Genomic DNA, 17,622 nt, shown 5'->3' with positions numbered 1-17,622 from the left:
GCAGATTGTTCAACAACCATCCCATGGTTTGGCTTGTATAGTAAAGGCCATGTAGTCACTAGACAAATGGCATGACATTTTAAATTTTGTCAATTGACAATGGAGAACTAGAGTGCAAATGCAGTGTGTTTCAGTCACTAAACCAAAGATTAGTGACACACCTCCTGGTGAAAAGTTGTATAAATTGGCGCTAGTTGTGTGCTTTCTTACCACATTTAACAGATGCAAAATGGTGTTTGCTGACATAAATTTACTACGCTGTATCTCATTTGTTTACTCCATGCTGCTTTTGTGCTCCATTATGGCTGCTGAGTTAAGTTTTTAAAAAATGTTTTGTTTTGTGGTTTATTCTGAACAATTATGAAATAATTATCCGACTGATGAAGATTCAGTATCTATATCATCAACACCATATATTAGTAAGTCTCTGATTATAAGGTTGTAGATTACTTCATTAGGATGTTTTTCCATTAGTGTCTTGTGGTAGGGGTTAGAGTGTGGCACTAGGATCTGGGAGACCCAGGCTCAGTCCCCTGTGTGTGTGCCCTGGAAGCTTGTTGAATGTCCTTTGCCCAGTCACACATTCTCAGCCTAACCAACCACACAGGGTTGGAGAGCCAGTGCAGTGTAGCGGCTCAGAGTGTCAGACTAGGATCTGAGAGACCCAGGTTCGAATCCCCACTCATGCCATGGAAGCCCACTTGATGACCTTGGGCCAGTCAGTCTCTCAGCCTGACCTCACCGAGTTGTTGTTGTGAGGACAAAATGGAGAAGAGAATGATGTAAACTGCTTTGGGGGAAAAGGTAGGTGTGAATGAAATAAATAAATGAATACTGTTCAATTGATGAAGCAAGCAAATTGAAAGGAAGTTAGTGAGAACTAAAAATACAGATTTATATAAAACACCAGAAATTATTTATTTGCTTAATTTATACTTTGGCTCTCTCCCCACTGGGGACCCAATGCAGCTTACATCATTCTACTCTACCCTGTTTTATCTTCACAATGACCCTGTAAGGTAGGTTAGACTGGGAGTGTGTAGCTGGTTCAAGGTCACCCAGCAAGCTTCCATTGCAGAGTGGGCATTCAAACCTGGCTCTCCCAGATCCTAGTCCAACCACTGCACCAGCCACATAAGATGACTGAAGTGTATTCATGCAAAGAAGCATATCCATATTAGAATAAATCGCCACATTCCTAAGTGTATTTATCTGGTTGTAAACCAGAAGTGACGAGGTGTGGTGGGCAGGCGCGTGTGCATGCGTTGCCTGCTGTCCCTCAGCTGGTCGGTGGGTAGCCAGGTGGACTGGCAGGGGTTTGCCCGCCACCACCTGGCACTTGGCAACCCTACACGTTGGTCCACTGCAAAATGTAAAAACAAAGCATATAATAGCTTTTATTAAGCCCAACCAAACTACAGCAACACAATATAGTGTGAACAGTTGCAAGTTTCATAGCTAGGAAGATCTCCTCATCCCTATTGAGAATATCCACCTATTTGTTTTCAGAGGAATTTATTTTCATTATTTACTTTACATGCTTGCAGTTGAGACAAATGGCAGAACAAAGCCTTGGCTGAAACTAAGATGTTTTGACTGTAAAGCCTGTCACCTAATGGTTCAGAGAATGAGGAAATAAAACAATTTTATCAATACACAAATCTGGTTTCAAAATTTATAGTTTTCCATTCCTATAAACTTTTTCCCAACTCTTTTGGATTTACAAAGCAAACATATTCCATTAGGGAAATGGGTTCTTACTCTCTAGGGAGCAGAAGAAAAGCAAAGAGCAAACCTTGGAATTTGCTCAATTTGAATGATAACCAGGGTAGCAATCACCTAATAGGTCTGTGCTGTGCCCGGGGAGAAAATTTATTCCTAGTGGTGATCAATTTATGGTTATAGTCTTAAACACATTTGCATCAGTGCTGATTTCTTTGCATTTTTGAAATGTGTATATGTATTGTTGCTATTATTGTTATTGTTTCTGTATCGCAAAGAATCAATCCAAGAAAGTCCCAGATTTGGATGCAACAACTTAATGCTAGCTAGTTGATATTTGGGAGTTTTATAAGAGACCTGATATTTCAAAAAAACAACAAAACAAAACATAAAACTAACAGCTGCCATTGCTCAAATGATACATCCTCAGTGAATGTGATGCCAAACTGCAAGTGTATGTTAGTGACAATGCTGTGTAAGAAGCTGAGACTACAACCTTATTCACTCTCTGAGTAAACATATATGAGAAGTGCCTCTCATCCCTCCATCCCAGCTTATAGTATGCAAATGTGCCTTATTAAGACAAAATTTGGAGTTTCTTGTGGCATTTTAGGTACTGAGACATTTTACATCAGGATTTATGTTCTCTACTGTTTCCAGGAATATTTTCTATCTGTACCATACTGCTTACAAATAAATGGTAAAAGAAAGAACAGATCACAAGGCATCTTCTGTGAGAATAAATTAATGACAGGATATTCAGTGACAAACTTTATAGACCCCCCCCCCCCAATCCAATGTTGACTGCAGACTGGCTGACAATTTTATGGAGATATAACTCCAAACTGGCCTAGGTGAATCATCTTTGTCAAGGGAGGCTGCATTCTGCATAACCCTCCCGAAAAAACAATCCAAAATGCATCAACTGGGATGGATTAGTCTACCCCAAGTTCTTTGTACTATTTCTCTGTGAACATGTATCTCATCTCATTCAGTTTTTCAGTCTCACAGAAGTTGAAACCATTGAGAATCTTCAATTGTGTTTTTTAAGAATGATAGATTCAGCAAGGAGTTACTGTGTATGTCTGTTCTGAAATAAGAAAACATGACTGAAAAATAATGGACTGGACCCAATGACTCCCTTCTGCTGAGAAGTCTTATTCCAACAGAGGAAGGCTCCCGTTAATGGAAGAGAGCCGTTGACCTAAGACCAACAACACCCATGCAAGTGGAAAACAATGCTAGTTGTTAGCTGCCCCACACCTGCTGTTAATATCGATGACTGTATAATGCAAAAATGTTAACAGTCCAATAAAACTGGTGAATTGTCACAAGCTCCATTCATTTCAATAGTAAAGTACATTAAGAACTACAGTTTTAATTCTACTCGTTTAGCAGCTATTCAGTTCAGCAAATGCATATTATTTACTTAATTTGTTTTGGCATTTATTAATGCGTGGTTAAAATGCTGCCCCCAACTGCCATGTGATTTTTTTCTGAAGTGGAAGCTTAAGAAATCCTTGGAATTTCCGGCAGATTTTACAACCTTAGGCAAATTACAGTCTAAGGATACACTTATTTATAAGTATTCATCTTCTTTGTTGGTAAATTTCTTAAGGATATGTTTGGTTCTGCTAGTGATGCTTCATGGCAGGAATCCTAGTTTGATGTTGTGTGTGTGTTAAGTGCCGTCAAGTCGCTTCCGACTCATGGCGACCCTATGAATGAAAGTCCTCCTGAGCATAATTATGAAAATGCATTTTTGAAAATGCATTTTACACACATTTGGTATTAATCATCTTGCTTAGAAAAGAACACCTTCCCCCCTTAAACAATTCTGCCCTCCTTAGAAGGATGCAAAACATTTGTACTTCAGCAGTTGACCAAGCAAAAGTACATTACCCAATTTAGGCTTGCTTTGTTTGATGAAATGATGGGGTGTAACTGTTACATTGGAGGATGTGGTATGGACTCATATTCAGCAATATTGAATCTACCCCATGCAGATTTGGGTGAAAATGCAGTAATATATTTTTCTCCATATCTGGAGGATATAACCCAAAATTTAAGATGAAAATTTATTGAAGCTTAGTTTTAAAATGAAATATTAAAATATGTACATGAAATATTTGCTCCTCAAAATTAAATGTTCAAAAATGTGGTGTCCCCTCCAATTCTTATAGGTACATGGTGAATGTGCCTGGTTTTATCTTCCCAGATGGTCTGACAGTTACAACGTAGGTACATTCTGATGTTCTGTAATCAAGATGTTGCTATATACTATGCTATCATTAAAGACACAGTACAGGATCCTAATATGTATATTAGATTTTGATATGTGTTTCTCGTGTGAAATGGACAGGTGGTTCAAAGGTGGTAGGAATCTACCCTAAATGTAGGAGGATATAACTTTGCATATGGGAGGGAAGGTAGTACGGTGTAGTTTGATCCCATCAGATCTTGGAAGCTAAGGGTTATTACTTGGATGGGAGACCACCAAGGGAGACTCTAGAGAGGAAGGCAATGGCATACTGTTAGTGAAGCATTAATGGAGTTGATTAAATGAAACAAATGGCAGTTTAGCATGACATAGATCTTCAAGGAAATAACTTTTGGTTACTATTTTGCATTAATACAGATTTGGTGTTGCATAATGGCTGAAAGCATGATAATATGACCCAGGAGATTCCTAGTAAAAATCTCACCTCTCCCATTAACTCACTAGGTAGCCTTAGGCAGCCAGTCTCCCCCTTAGCTCCTCTTCTGTGTATGTATTATATAACAATGGCCTACCTTACAGTCGTGTTATAATGCATGAATCACTTTGACCTCTGGAAGATCTATATAAAACTAAATATTATCCTCAGTGTCATTCCTCAGGATCCTGCTTACATAATTAATATCATACATGCATACTCTAAAGCCATGATTGGCGTGGCTTCCCACATATTTATGCATAGTTGAATAATTTGTTCGTAGGACTTTATATATCTTACACAGATTATTCTCATGTAGGAAGACAGAGGTGCAATGCCCTTGAGATTTCCTGGATTCTTCAAGTACTTTGACATATAAGGGTTGCTTCACACATGACCTTTTTTCTACACATGTAGTAATCTCTGTGCTTATTTTATGCAAATGCGTATTTGGAAGTAACTTAGATCCGGTGGTCTGAGATGATTGTTTTATATAATGAGACAAAAAAATCTATGATCAAAATAGTTTGATTGATATATGGTAGTTCCATCATGGCAGTCAGGTATAATGGCCTCTTTTAAATCTTGTGTTTGTAAGTTATAAGATCCTGTGGATGATGAATGCAAAATTTATGACATTTTAAAAACTTCTATTTTTGTCACTTTTAGCCTTGCCTAAGGCTCAAAAGACACTGGACAAGACAGTCACGCTAGGAAAAGTTGAGGGCAGCAGGAAAAGAGGAAGACCCAACAAGAGATGGATGGACTCAATAAAGGAAGCCACAGCCTTCAATTTGCAAGACCTGAGCAAGGCTGTCAAAGAGAGGGCATTTTGGAGGACTTTCATTCATAAGGTCGCCATGAGTCGGAAGCGACTTGACAGCACTTCACACACACACACAAGGCGCAAAAAACGACTTGCACCGGCCCTGGATGCCAGGGACCGAACCCGGGACCTTCCGCACGCCGAGCAGACGCTCTGCCACAGCCCCAAGTTGGGTTGACGGGTCTGCAAACCGGACGAGGGGATCCCCCCACCCCAGGGGGCGCGGCTGGCTGCGAAGGGGGCGTGCGCAATGCATGCACGTGCACGAGGGGAGCGGCGCGCGCCCTCCCGCTGCCGCCGCCGCCTCCTCCTCTTCCTTCGCCTCCTCCCGGCGGCTACCCAGAGTGCTGTAGCTGCCACCAGGCAGGCGCAGGGAAGCGGCCGAGGCCGTGGTTCGTCGCCGTCGGCCTGCTCTGCCTCTCGCCCCGCTCCTTCGGCGCTCATCTTCGCGGGCGGAGGACGGCGCGGGCCCCCGGCTGGGCCCCCCCCGAGCGGAGGAAGCGGCGGCGGCGCGGCCCAGCATGCGAGTGTGAGATGCTTCCCCCGGCGGCAGCGGCTCCCGACTGGGCCCAGGTGGCTTCGGCGGCCCCCGCGCCGTGGATGCGACTCCGGAGCCGGCGCTTCGCCTTCCACAAACATTTCTATAGGACTCATTCGCCCTGCTGAGGGGGGTGGGGGGAGGAAAAAAAATAGGAAGAGAAGCGAGCGGATAATAAAAGAGAGAGAGAGGGGGGAAAAGGCCAGGCTCGGGCCTAGCCCGGTCGCTCGACTGTTATTCTCCCCTTCCCACCCCCCCCCCCCGCCGCGTAAAACCCGTTGTCCTTCCCCCTCTTTCCCCTCACGGCTCATGGAGCCCGCCGGCCGAGCCCCGCCGCTCAGCGTCGCCCGGTTGGGCCGCCTGCGGGAAGAGCACGGAAAGGTAAAGAAAGAAAGAAAGAAAGAGGGAGGAAAAGGGAGGGAAGAGAAAGCGAGGAGGGGAAGGGGGGGGAGGAAGAAGGCGCCCTCCTGACTGGAAAGCTCCCTCTGAGGGGGACGCTCGCCTCAGGCCGCGGGGTCTGACGGGGCGCGAGCTCAGGGGCGCGAGGGGGCGGGGCCAGGCGGGAGAGCGCGCGCGGCGCGTGTGTGTGTGTGTGTGTGTGTGTGAGAGAGGTCCCCTTCTGCGAGGGGCGGTTGGCGGCGGGAGAGTGTCGCGCGCGGGGGGGGGGGGGCGGCTTGTCAACACGCGGTGGCGGTTTTTTTGTGGGGGGTGGGGATTCTCCCTCACATTATTATTATTATTTTTAAAAAATGTCCTCAAATGTGTTAATAGACGTTTCATTCCTCCCCCTCCCCCTCCCCCTCCCCCTCCCCCTCCCCCTCCCCCTCCCCCTCCCCCTCCTGAGTTCACTGCAGCTTGTTTCCTCAGGAAATCCCTGCTCGGGATTAGACTTTCCCCTCAACTCATCCTTTCTCCTGACAGGGGTGAAAGGGCGCTTCAGTCCCTTCCTCCAGCCTTGTTTTAACCCCCCCCCTCCTCCCTTGAATTCAGTGGATCTCTCGCCCTAAGGAAACGCTTGCGCAGAGTTAGGCTCTTGTCAACTTGTCCCTTCTCTTCACAGGAGTGAAAGGGCGCTTCAGTCCCTTCCTCCAGCCTTGTTTTAACCCTCTCCCTTGAATTCAGTGGATCTTACTCTCTAAGGCAGGGGTGTCCAATCTTTTGGCTTCCCTGGGCCACATTGGAAAAAGAATCGTCTTGGGCCACACATAAAATACACTAACACTAAAAATAGCTGATTCATAATGTTTTAAGTAAGTTTACGATTTTGTGTATGGCCGCATTCATAGCCATCCTGGGCCACATGCGGCCCAGGGGCCGCAGTTTGGACAAGCCTGCTCTAAGGAAACACACAGAGTTAGGCTCTTGTCAACTTGTCCCTTCTCCTCACAGGAGTGAAAGGGCACTTCCTCCCCCACAGCTCATTTTTAGTTTCAGTATGTTTTTACAGCACGCATTTTTACGTTGTTCCTTGAACTCCTCTTAATCACATGGGTGAGCTCTCGGTGGGCCAGTCGCTGGTAGTGTGTCACAAGGCCGTTACACTTGGTCAGGAGATCTTAGCACAGATTTAGTTACCGGTCTGATTTCTTTCGACTACTGTTTGATACTCATAAGAACAACCCAATTGTTACCCCTTGGCCTCATTTAACCACTTTGTTCTGATGGTTGCAACTGTCTTGGGCTGCCACGATCACTTAATGCAGATTAGTTACCCCTTGACTTATTTTCTTGTACTTATGACTGTCCACAACCCTTTTGTACTTGCAGCCAATCTGCAGTTGATGCAGAAATTACCCCTTGACCTCTTTCAACCACATTGTTGTATGACAGTCACAACCCTGCTGTACTGTCACAATCATTTAACACGGATTGAACCCCTTCAAAGCCTGTTAATATTGCTGATGTAACCACAGTTGTTGGAGGAGAGACTCCCTATCACTTTATATTTCAAATTTAACAGTGAAATGTGGATTCTATTTGTATGGGTGATTCTATGGAATGAAAGGTATTTGTATAGTATGTAAGAGTCTGGGGTGTGTGTACATAGAAGCTTTGGGGTAGAGAGGACATTGATCATGGGCAAGATTTACTGCTAGGAGAAAACAGACAGTATTATGTACTGTAACTGATGATAAGGGGGGCTTTTTGTTTTTCATTATGTGTATTATATTTATTATTAACTTTACACCCCACTTTTCAGATAGCAGTTGTCTCCCAAAGCAAGTTCATACCAAGTTAAGAAACACAGGCCCCTTCTTTAAGGTTTGCATACTAAAAAGGCAAGTGACACAAGGGAACAAGAGTGGAGGGAAAAGGCAGAGGACAGCCCAACAACATTAACATTTATGTTTAGTTAAGGACAAGCTGATCTTCTGTAGCTTGTGATTTTTCCTAAGCGGTAAGATATATAGCCTGAATTCTCCCTAGAAGCTAAAATGAACAAACTGAGCCTATTGTACTTTGGTCATGTTATGAGAAGACAAGACTCACTGGAAAAGACAATAATGCTAGGAAAAGGGAGAAGGCAGCAGGAAAAGAGGAAGACCCAACATGGAATGGATTGACTCAATAAAGGAAGCCACAGCCCTTGGTTTGCAAGACCTGAGTAGGGCTGTTAACAAAAGGACATTTTGGAGGTAATTAATTCATAGGGTCGCTATAAATCGGAAGTAACTTGATGGCACTTAACACACACTCAGGGTGTGTAGCCTTATTGTAGCTCTTGGACTTCTAGTTGGTGGCAGAGGCTGAAGGGTCCTTCACTTTTGGGTGTACCTGCGTATTGCTGAAAATGAAATAGGAGTGGAGGACCAGGATCATCACATAGTTGTTTTCAGGCAATGGGTCAAAGGCCAAGGTTATGTTGCTGTTGCAGACGATGGGTCATAGAGCAGAATTGCCAGGCCAGAATCTTTCTCTAATATAGATCTGCAGGACAAAGATTGGAGCTCAAACAATGGAGCTCAGCTAGTAAGACACGGGAAGGGGGCAAGGCCTAGTTCCCCTCACCCCCACATTATTTCCTAGAAATAGAAAATATGAATGAGATGTTTAATGGATCCTTCTCTGATCTTTACTTGTATAAATAGACAAACTAAATGACAGAAGCACAGTTTGGTTTAATAGCAGTTCCATAATATTTGATTGTTTTATAATGTTCACATCAACATTATTTAAGGTGCAAGTATAAAAACTGAGGTGGGAACTCAGGAGTTAAATCTTGACCTGTTGCAGATAGAATTGTAGATCGTGGTTGATAGATCTCAAATTAAAACATGCAACCCCCCAAATTAAAACATACAAGTCCAAAAAAAAAAAAAAAGTTAAGGATGGGGAGGTCCCCTGCTATGGGAGGGCAGTGTTGCAAATAATGAAATTATGAAGGTATTGCAACGCACAAGCTGCTGCTGGTTTTTTTTTAGTATATGAGTATAAATTAGGCAAAAGAGAAGCATTCATCAGTTTCTTAATTTTGTTCAGTTTAGTTTCAGCAACCATGTTAACCTTAATTTTTGGAAAGAATGTAAGAGCAGCCATGATGGATTGGAACAATGGTCCATTAGTCTAGCAACTTGTTGCAAACAGTAGCCAATCAGACACACACCCCCTGCCAGAAGGCCTGCACAGGAGGGCATAAGATACCACAACCTTCCCCTGTTGTTGACCCTCAGCACTGGTATTCAGAGGATTACTGCATCTGAACATGGAGGTTCCATTTATGTCCATCAGTGCTTATTATCTACAATGACTACCATGAAATTGTCTATTCCCCTCTTTTAAAGGCAGCTATCATGTATTGGCCAGGTAAGCCTACTCCGACATAATCGTCTGACTTTCACTTCAGAGTTCTATCTGGTTAGTTACAAACTCAGAATCTCTAATCGGATACTTTTTGAGTGCTATTTCTTTTAAATCAAATCACTTTAAAATCAATTAATGAAAGGTTCCCCATATGTTTGCTGCTGCACCATCTGGGCTGTTTTCAGGTCATTACAATCTGTTGTGTAAATAAGTGCCATAATATGTAGCAAACATGCATAGTTTTCTCTGGAAGATTGAGACTGTATATAGAAGCACTGTGTGAAACCAAGCCTGATTCCAGACCCAGAGTTTATTCCACGATCCTTGTTTGGGTTAGTTCACACATGCACATTCTTCACTTGAAGACTTGCAAAACAATTTGAGGAAGGGTTTCTTTGAAAACTATTGTGCTTATGGTAATGGTTGGTTGGCATGTAAACTGGGTACCCAAGGTTGGGTGGAGAAGGTATAATGATATAATAGAGAAATATTTTTTATTTTAAGGCGCTTATATCAGGGTTAAAAACATTTAAAATGATAAAACAAGGCACAATGGCAACTCATAAGGTTGATAGACTTAAACCACACACCATCCGCATTTCGGCCAACAGGCCTTCATCTGTGGTCAAATAAAAACCCATATAATGCACACTCAAGTAAGATACAAATGTATTACCATATATAGATAACTTTATATAGGCCCAAGCATGTGTGTAGGGTGTATAATAAATTTCAGAAGCCCTCTAGGTAAATATCTGCAAGTTGTTCTACTCTGGACTGTAGTAGTCTCTCATACAAGTTGTGCATGCTAGTTTATTGGTTGGCACGTAACCCATATCCTTTGGCATTGGATTGTGGATGACTCCCTTGTATTTGTAGGCCCTTTGCAAAGTGATTAATACATCTGTGTGATGCAGCGTTTACATTGAATTTAGAACACCATACAAATTAAAATTAGGTTATTGATTCAGAATTACTGAATTACTGAAAACTGCTATGATGGTACTCTCATAGAATGAGCCATGAGCATCTGCACTAGTTTTTTGGGGTCGGGAGGAATTCTAACCCAAACTGGGATAAATTGCAAATGTATATTTTGTCCTCATAAAGTACCAGAGTATCAGGCAGAACAAAAGTAAGCTCACTGCAACACTTTAAAGCTGGCCTTATGGTTGGAAGAAAAGAGGGCATTCCTGTACTAATTTGTTTTTTTTTAAAAAAAACATTTCTATGTCGCCTTTCTATCTAGGATACCCAAGTCTGCAAATGTTAAAACATTTCAGACATGTAAAATATAAATACATGTGAACGCATGAAGCTGCCTTATACTGAATCAGACCTTTGGTCCATCAGTCAGTACTGTCTACTCAGACCAGCAGCAGCACTCTAGGCTCTCAGGCAGAGGTCTTTCACATCACCTACTTGCCTAGTCCCTTTATCTGGAGATGCCAGGGATTGAACCTGGGACCTTCATGCATGCCAAACAGATGCTCTACAAACTGAACCACAGCCTCTCCTAACCCACCATCTGCTTACAACCCTCTTATGGGCCTGCCTTTCCTAAAGGCGCCATCACATCCACTATATAAAAATTTTAAACAAATAAAACATAAAAACACATAAACAGGTTGGAGGGATAATAAGAGTTAGTGAGGGAACACCAAACAAAATGAAAAACATTTTTTTAATGGAGCACACGCATAACATGTCTTTCACGGTATAGTGTTCAGACAGTCTCTGTAGCTGTCCAAGATGTTGAAAATGACCTGTAAGACAGCCTTGTTCTCAAAATCTTGATCTGTCATAAGCGGAATAGTGTGAACTGAATCTGCGGAAGGCACATAAGAAACATCAATGGGAAAAATAGATTGAAAGCACTGATTATAAGTATTATTCCACAAGAAAATCTTAAGTGATTGGCAGTTGATGCTGTGATGCCAAATTTCTTGCTTGAAAATGCTTGTTATACTTCCGCCGCCATACATGTTCATTTTATAATATTCTTGTATACACTATGGAGGGAAGCAGAAGTGAAGTACTGTATGAATATGTAGCATTTTCTAAATTCATTTTTTTTATTTAGGATTTTAATTAACCTTTAAAATGCATTATACTTACTAGTCAGATTTCTTTCCCCTAATTTTTCTAATCCTTAGAACAATCCTATTTGAAAAATGACTAAGAATTTCCTAGTCACAAAAACGTTTGTAGATACACTCTTTCGTGAGTAGACTTCATTATTTGGTTGCATTACTGATAGCGCAGCCCTAAAATTAATTACATCATTTGAGCCATCATGTGGCATGGATGTGGCGTGGCAAGAAACTCCCCCAACGCCATGGAGAGGGGAATCTGACATTATGATTGGCTTATTCTGCTGGCAGGCAAACTTTCAGCAAATTGTTTTTTTTTTGGGGGGGTCATCTTACTGTCTGGTCAGACATTTAATGAGGAATAAACTTATGTGCACTTTTATTGGACAGATTTCCTGGTGTCATTAAGCTTGATTAAGGAGAAATTATTTCTAGGCTCCTTCATATGAGACCTATCTGCTAACTAGCTTTGTACTACTCCAGGGGAAGTACTTTCTTAATGAGCCTCAATCACTTTCCAGTGATAGACAGTTTCAGCCTGTCTGTGCTAAGTAAAAGGGGTTCAGTTCAGTTTCCCCTCCCCAGCATACTGCTAGATTTAGAGAACAGAGCTTACCTAGAAGCAGAATCTGAATTACCTCCCTCTTCAAAGACTGGAATTGGTTGATATATAAGCAAATCAACAAGAAGAATAATTTGAATTAAATGTACTTTGATTATACAGGAGGCAAGGTTTGGATCCAGTGATGTCCAAGTGGAAATATAAACAGGCTTAGCACGGTTGTACATGCAAGATCTTGTGCACTGCAAAGCACTTGTCTCCCTATATATTATAATGACCTGAAATTGGTTGCACAATACGTGGCACAAGCAGAAACATAGTACAATACAATAAGTCTGACATAGTGCGAGTGTTCAAGTGGAAATTTTGCACTGGATCCAACCCCAAGTTTCTAGTCCTTATAGCTGTGAAACCATAAAAGTATGGAGAAGTCCCTGCTGAAGTCTCAGAAGTCAGAGAGATGGCTAAAATTGGTTTCTTTCCTATGATTAGCAAAACTGAAGTTAGTCAAAGAGTAGAAATTGCAAATTAGGAAGAATTTAAAAAATTGTGCACTTTTGCTTAATTTTAATCATTTTATGTGGGTCACAGAGTCCTGCTTTTCTTGGGGCAGAATTTGGAGTGACTGCGATTAAAACTTTAGAAGTGGTGTGTGTGTGTGTATGTGGCATACACACAGCATTGCTAGTAGCATGGAACTGATTCCCATCTTTTTTAATAGACTTTTTATTGACTTTTTAAAATAAAGAAATTACAAAAAAATAGAAAGAAAAAGGATTTTAAGCAAAGTTAAAACAAGTTAACAGAAAAAAACAAAAAATAATATAGAATTAAAAGTAAAAGTCCCCTTCCCTCCCTCGTGTTAAGTGCCCACCCACCCCGCATTGTGACTTCCGGAGAAGTACCCCTTAACTTTATATCATCCACTATATATTTAGTTTCCCTTTACTACAATAATTCCCATCTTAATATGGGTTTGACTTTTTACAATGTGGTATAGAATGTTTGACTAGGATCTAGGAGATCCAGGTTCAGGTGCCTGCTCTGTTGTGGAAGCTCGCTGGGTGACTTTGGGTCAGTCGCTCTCTGCCTAACCTACCTCACAGGGTTACTGTTGTCAGGATAAAATGGAGGAGGGGAGAATCTTTGGTCCCCATAAATAGAATTCTGAAGAGCCCGTGATGTTGAGCAGCTTTGATTTCTTTCATTATTTTAAGAAGAGCTGCTTGCCTACGGGCAGAGGGGTTGTTGATTTGTATCAAGGATTATTAGTATAAGGTTGTGCTTAGTTTTCTTCGTTGCAGCCAAAATAGAAAAGTTATCAGAACATCTAGCGTGGACATGTAATGAGATATTCTCAGTGTCCTCTTGAAAGGTTCTCGGTGTTCTAATAAAGAGAAACTTGGTTGAGTTGCTTGAGCATGAGTTAGGCTGCTTTGAACGTCGAATTCAGTCGTCTGCATAAAAAAAATAAAACATGGCAAAAGCTGAAGTGTCGATGATGTGTAAATTTGTTGAAGTAGTGAAAAGACAATAATGCTAGGAAAAGAGGAAGACTCAACACGAGATGAATTGACTCTATAAAGAAAGCCACGACCCTCAGTTTGCAACACCTGAGCAAGGCTGCTAACGATAGGACGTTTTGGAGGACATTGATTCATAGGGTTGCCATGAGTCGGAAGCGGCTTGACGGCACTTAACACACACAGTGATAGTTGAAACGGATCACTGTTTCCAATGACGATCGCAGCAGTTGGATCAAAGGGCAGTTTTATAGTTCTGATTACTACTTTTTGCCGTGGATATATCTGCGAGACATTTTCACTGCTGAGCGTTTAGGATTCAGTGTTAAGATTTAAGAAAGAGGCAGTGGTTAATTCTGTTGGGGAATTCTGAGTTCTCGGTACGGTGCATTGAAGCAGGCCCCATCAAGGTCAGTGAAATGATTCCCATTAAACATGCTTAGGACTGTGGCCTTAGGCGAGTTAGACACTGTCGTCTGACTGTGGAGCATTTGATGGAAAGCCAGAACTAGTAAAGCTGCTTCACACAGCAGCTGTGTTTACTGTGACATGATGAAACCATGGCGAACATAATCGCCATGCAAAGTGTGAGGCATCTCTTCTTGGATCTCAACGTTAGCCATGTGTATTCAGAGGGAAGTATCTATCTGCGGTAGATGTAATGTATGCCCTCTCAAGTCTGAATCTTAGGACACCAGAGTCTTATAGCAGAAGTATGTCCTGCCCATATCCCTCCCTCCTTTCTCGGAATAATCCTCTTCCTCTTCTTCCTCAGTGGTAGTAAAGCTAACTTTTGTTTGGGAGCAGTGACCCTGTTTTCTGTGGCTTGCTTCATGTAGGGAACATCAAATATTATTGTCTGCCACCTTTCCAGACCTGCTTACAACTGAAAGTTAGCCAAGACAATAAAAACAAGTCAGTAAAACAAGCCATATTGGGAATGAAAATCTTCCCTACGAGTTCCTTTTTAAAGTGAAATTGTGTTTTGAAATTATGGTATTCCCTCCCCAGGGAAATCCGTCTGTCCCCCTCTGTCACTGTCTTCCTCCCAAGGGTGAAGACTTTTCTGTTTTGTTTGGTGTTCCCTCATTGACTCTCCTTCCTGTTTATGTGTTTCATTTAATTGTGATTAATCCCCCCCCTCTCTCTCTCTCTCTCTCTCTCTCTCTCTCTCTCTCTCTCTCTATATATATATATATATATATGTGTGTGTGTGTGTGTGTGTGTGTGTGTGTGTGTGTATTTTAAAGGTTTTTTTATTGCTTGCTGCTTGGGGGACCCTACGTTGGGTGGAAAGGTGGCATAAGAATGTTTTAATTAAATATAATAGTTAATTCTGAAGTAGAAATTTTGGTGTTTTATTTAGGTTTACATTGCAGAGCTGTGTTGTATGAGATTCTTGGTATGGATATGTTTGTAATATTTCAGTCTCATCTCTGCCTGAAGACAGAGGTAGACTGAGACCAGACTTGTTTCAGCTCTCTGGGGTAATTTACATGTAATGCAAAATTGATGCTGCATTGGATAAGCTGAATGTGAATACTTTTATTGCATGCTAGTTTGCTGTTACAACCAGACTAGCAAGTTATATCTTGTGCTTTCCTGCCAGGAACCATGCGCTACACACAATATTGCTTTGCCGAGAAAGTGCAAATTTATACTTTGCTGGTTTGGATGTAATGGCAGACTTGTTTGTGTACTGCCACATTGTGGCTTGGTCTGACTTTTGAGCCATGCCGTAAGCGTAGAGGTGTGCAAATTATTGACCAGAGGCCACATCTGGCCCGTGGGTGCCTCCAGCCCTCGAGCACCTTTACAGTTTGTCAGGAGTGTTGTTTCGGCAAGCTGAGCAATAGAAAATCTCAAGGGCCATTCAGAGCGGGCTGAGGGCCCCATCTAGGTCTCTATCCATTCTGAGGGCTCCATGCTGTAGCAGGCTCTTCCTATTTCCAGAGCTGGCTGTTTCAATCCAAAAACAACAACACCCCCTTGCCCAACCCCGCCATAGTTTGTGAGTCTGGTTTGCAGCATTGGATCCAATAAGTACGGCTTCATGTTATCAAAAATGGCAGAATGAGTTCCCTAACATAAAATCATTTGGACTTGTAATTATTTGAGAACTCATTTCAGCACCCCATTTACTTCCTTTATATATACAAGACACATTCGATGCTTGCTATCCAGCGTGCACTTGTGTGGAATTTCATTTGCTTGCACTTGGCTTCGTGTAGTCCACAGAATATAAAGGTTGTACATTTGGCCGGTGCCAGTATCCTTAAGAAATGGAAACCCAATTGAAAGAAAGTGTTGAATGTGCTGCTTGATTCAGGGTTAAGTGGCCTCAATTTGCTTACCTCTTTGCTTTTCAAGTAGTAAATAATACTCCTTAGTGCTTGTAACAGCGCTTCACATCTTCAGAGTGCTTCCAAGACATTAACGACAGCATCCACAAGGTAGAGAAGCAAGTGTGTCTTATTCCCATTTTACAGGTGAGGAAACTTGCACTGAAGACTCAACTGCAGCATTCCAATAAAGTTATTGTCAGAGCTATGGTTAGATCAGACTTTTAAATTAGAAAGAGATTAACTGTGCCATCCTAAGCAGGGTTAGATCACAAAGTCCTAAATTAGAAAGATATTAACACTGCTATCCTAAGCAGAGTTATGTCCTAGGCCAAGGGTAGAGAGCCAGCATGGTGTAGTGGTTAAGAACGGGGGACTCTAATCTGGAGAACCGGGTTAGATTCCTCGCTCCTCCACATTAAGCCTGTTGGGTGACCTCAGGCCAGTCACAGTTCTCTCTGAACTCTCTCAGCCCTCGTGGAGGCAGACAAGGGCAAACCACAATCAAAGTCTCTTGCCATGAAAATCCTATGGGGTTGTGATAAGTCAGCTGTTATTTGACGGCACTTTCCACCACCAAGCCCAAGGGTAACTCTGCTTAGGATGACACTGTAACTCTCCATTTGTGAAGGAGGCAGAATCCTCACTTGCAAACAGGTGAACCATAGCCCATAACCATACACACCAGTGTTATCTGTATAGGACTATAATGTTGGTACGAGTTTCATGTTTCACGCCTATATTTGTGTATTTGTGAAATTGGTGACACAGACTAAGTAAAAAAATAACAGAGTTATCACTATGATGTATATATAATTAAGGAATCATAGAGTTGGATAGCACCAGCTGAGTACCATTTTCAGGAATATCAAGAAATATATATTATATAGATATAGATACATACAAACACACACACACACATACACACTTAGAAGGAAGATTTTAAAAACGTAAGTACAGTTTGCCCTGACTTGGATAGCCCCAGCTAGCCTGAGCTCATCAGATTTCAGAAGCTAAGCAGGGTCGGCCCTGGTTAGAATTTGGATGAGCAACCTCCAAGGAATACCAGGGTCATGATGTAGAGGCAGGCAATGGCAAACCACCTCCAAACATCTCTTGCCTTGAAAACCCCACTGGGTTGCCATCAGTCAGTTGTGACTTTACCACACACACAAGTACAGTTTGGGGATAAATTGAGTCAGCGTGGTGTAATGGGTAGAGTGAAGAATTTGGGAGACCCAGGTTCAAATCCCCACTCTGGTCACTGGGAGCTCCTGTCTCTCAACGTAACCTTTTTCACGGGGTTGTTGTTGTGAGGCTAAAATGGAGGAAGAAGGATGCAGTAGTAGCTTTGGGTCCCCAATAGTGAGAAAAGTGAGATACAAATAAATAAAAATGACTGATGAAAATAAAAAATGAGCTGAAAGGATCACCGTGTTGGAACAAGCAACCCCTCTGTCTATCAGACTCTGTCCTCCCAAGCAATCTTTTCAAATGAATCTCTGATATCTTCATTTAA

The 17,622-nt window shown here is 42.1% G+C and overlaps 1 protein-coding gene across 1 annotated transcript in view; it reads left to right on the top strand.

Moving 5' to 3' along the window:
- The first annotated feature begins 6,082 nt into the window (after positions 1 to 6,082).
- The window catches only part of URI1 (URI1 prefoldin like chaperone), a 54,383-nt gene continuing 42,843 nt past the window's right edge, over positions 6,083 to 17,622 (top strand). The window contains exon 1 of the mRNA XM_056862490.1: positions 6,083 to 6,163. Within this exon, the coding sequence (XP_056718468.1) occupies positions 6,092 to 6,163 (72 nt within the window). The 5' untranslated portion in view covers positions 6,083 to 6,091. The remainder of the gene's footprint in view (positions 6,164 to 17,622) is intronic.

Source organism: Euleptes europaea, chromosome 17 (genome assembly GCF_029931775.1).
Source record: "Euleptes europaea isolate rEulEur1 chromosome 17, rEulEur1.hap1, whole genome shotgun sequence".
NCBI classification, from domain to species: domain Eukaryota; kingdom Metazoa; phylum Chordata; class Lepidosauria; order Squamata; family Sphaerodactylidae; genus Euleptes; species Euleptes europaea.
Note: the sequence above shows the minus strand (reverse complement) of the source record. Positions and strands in the feature narration are given on the sequence as shown.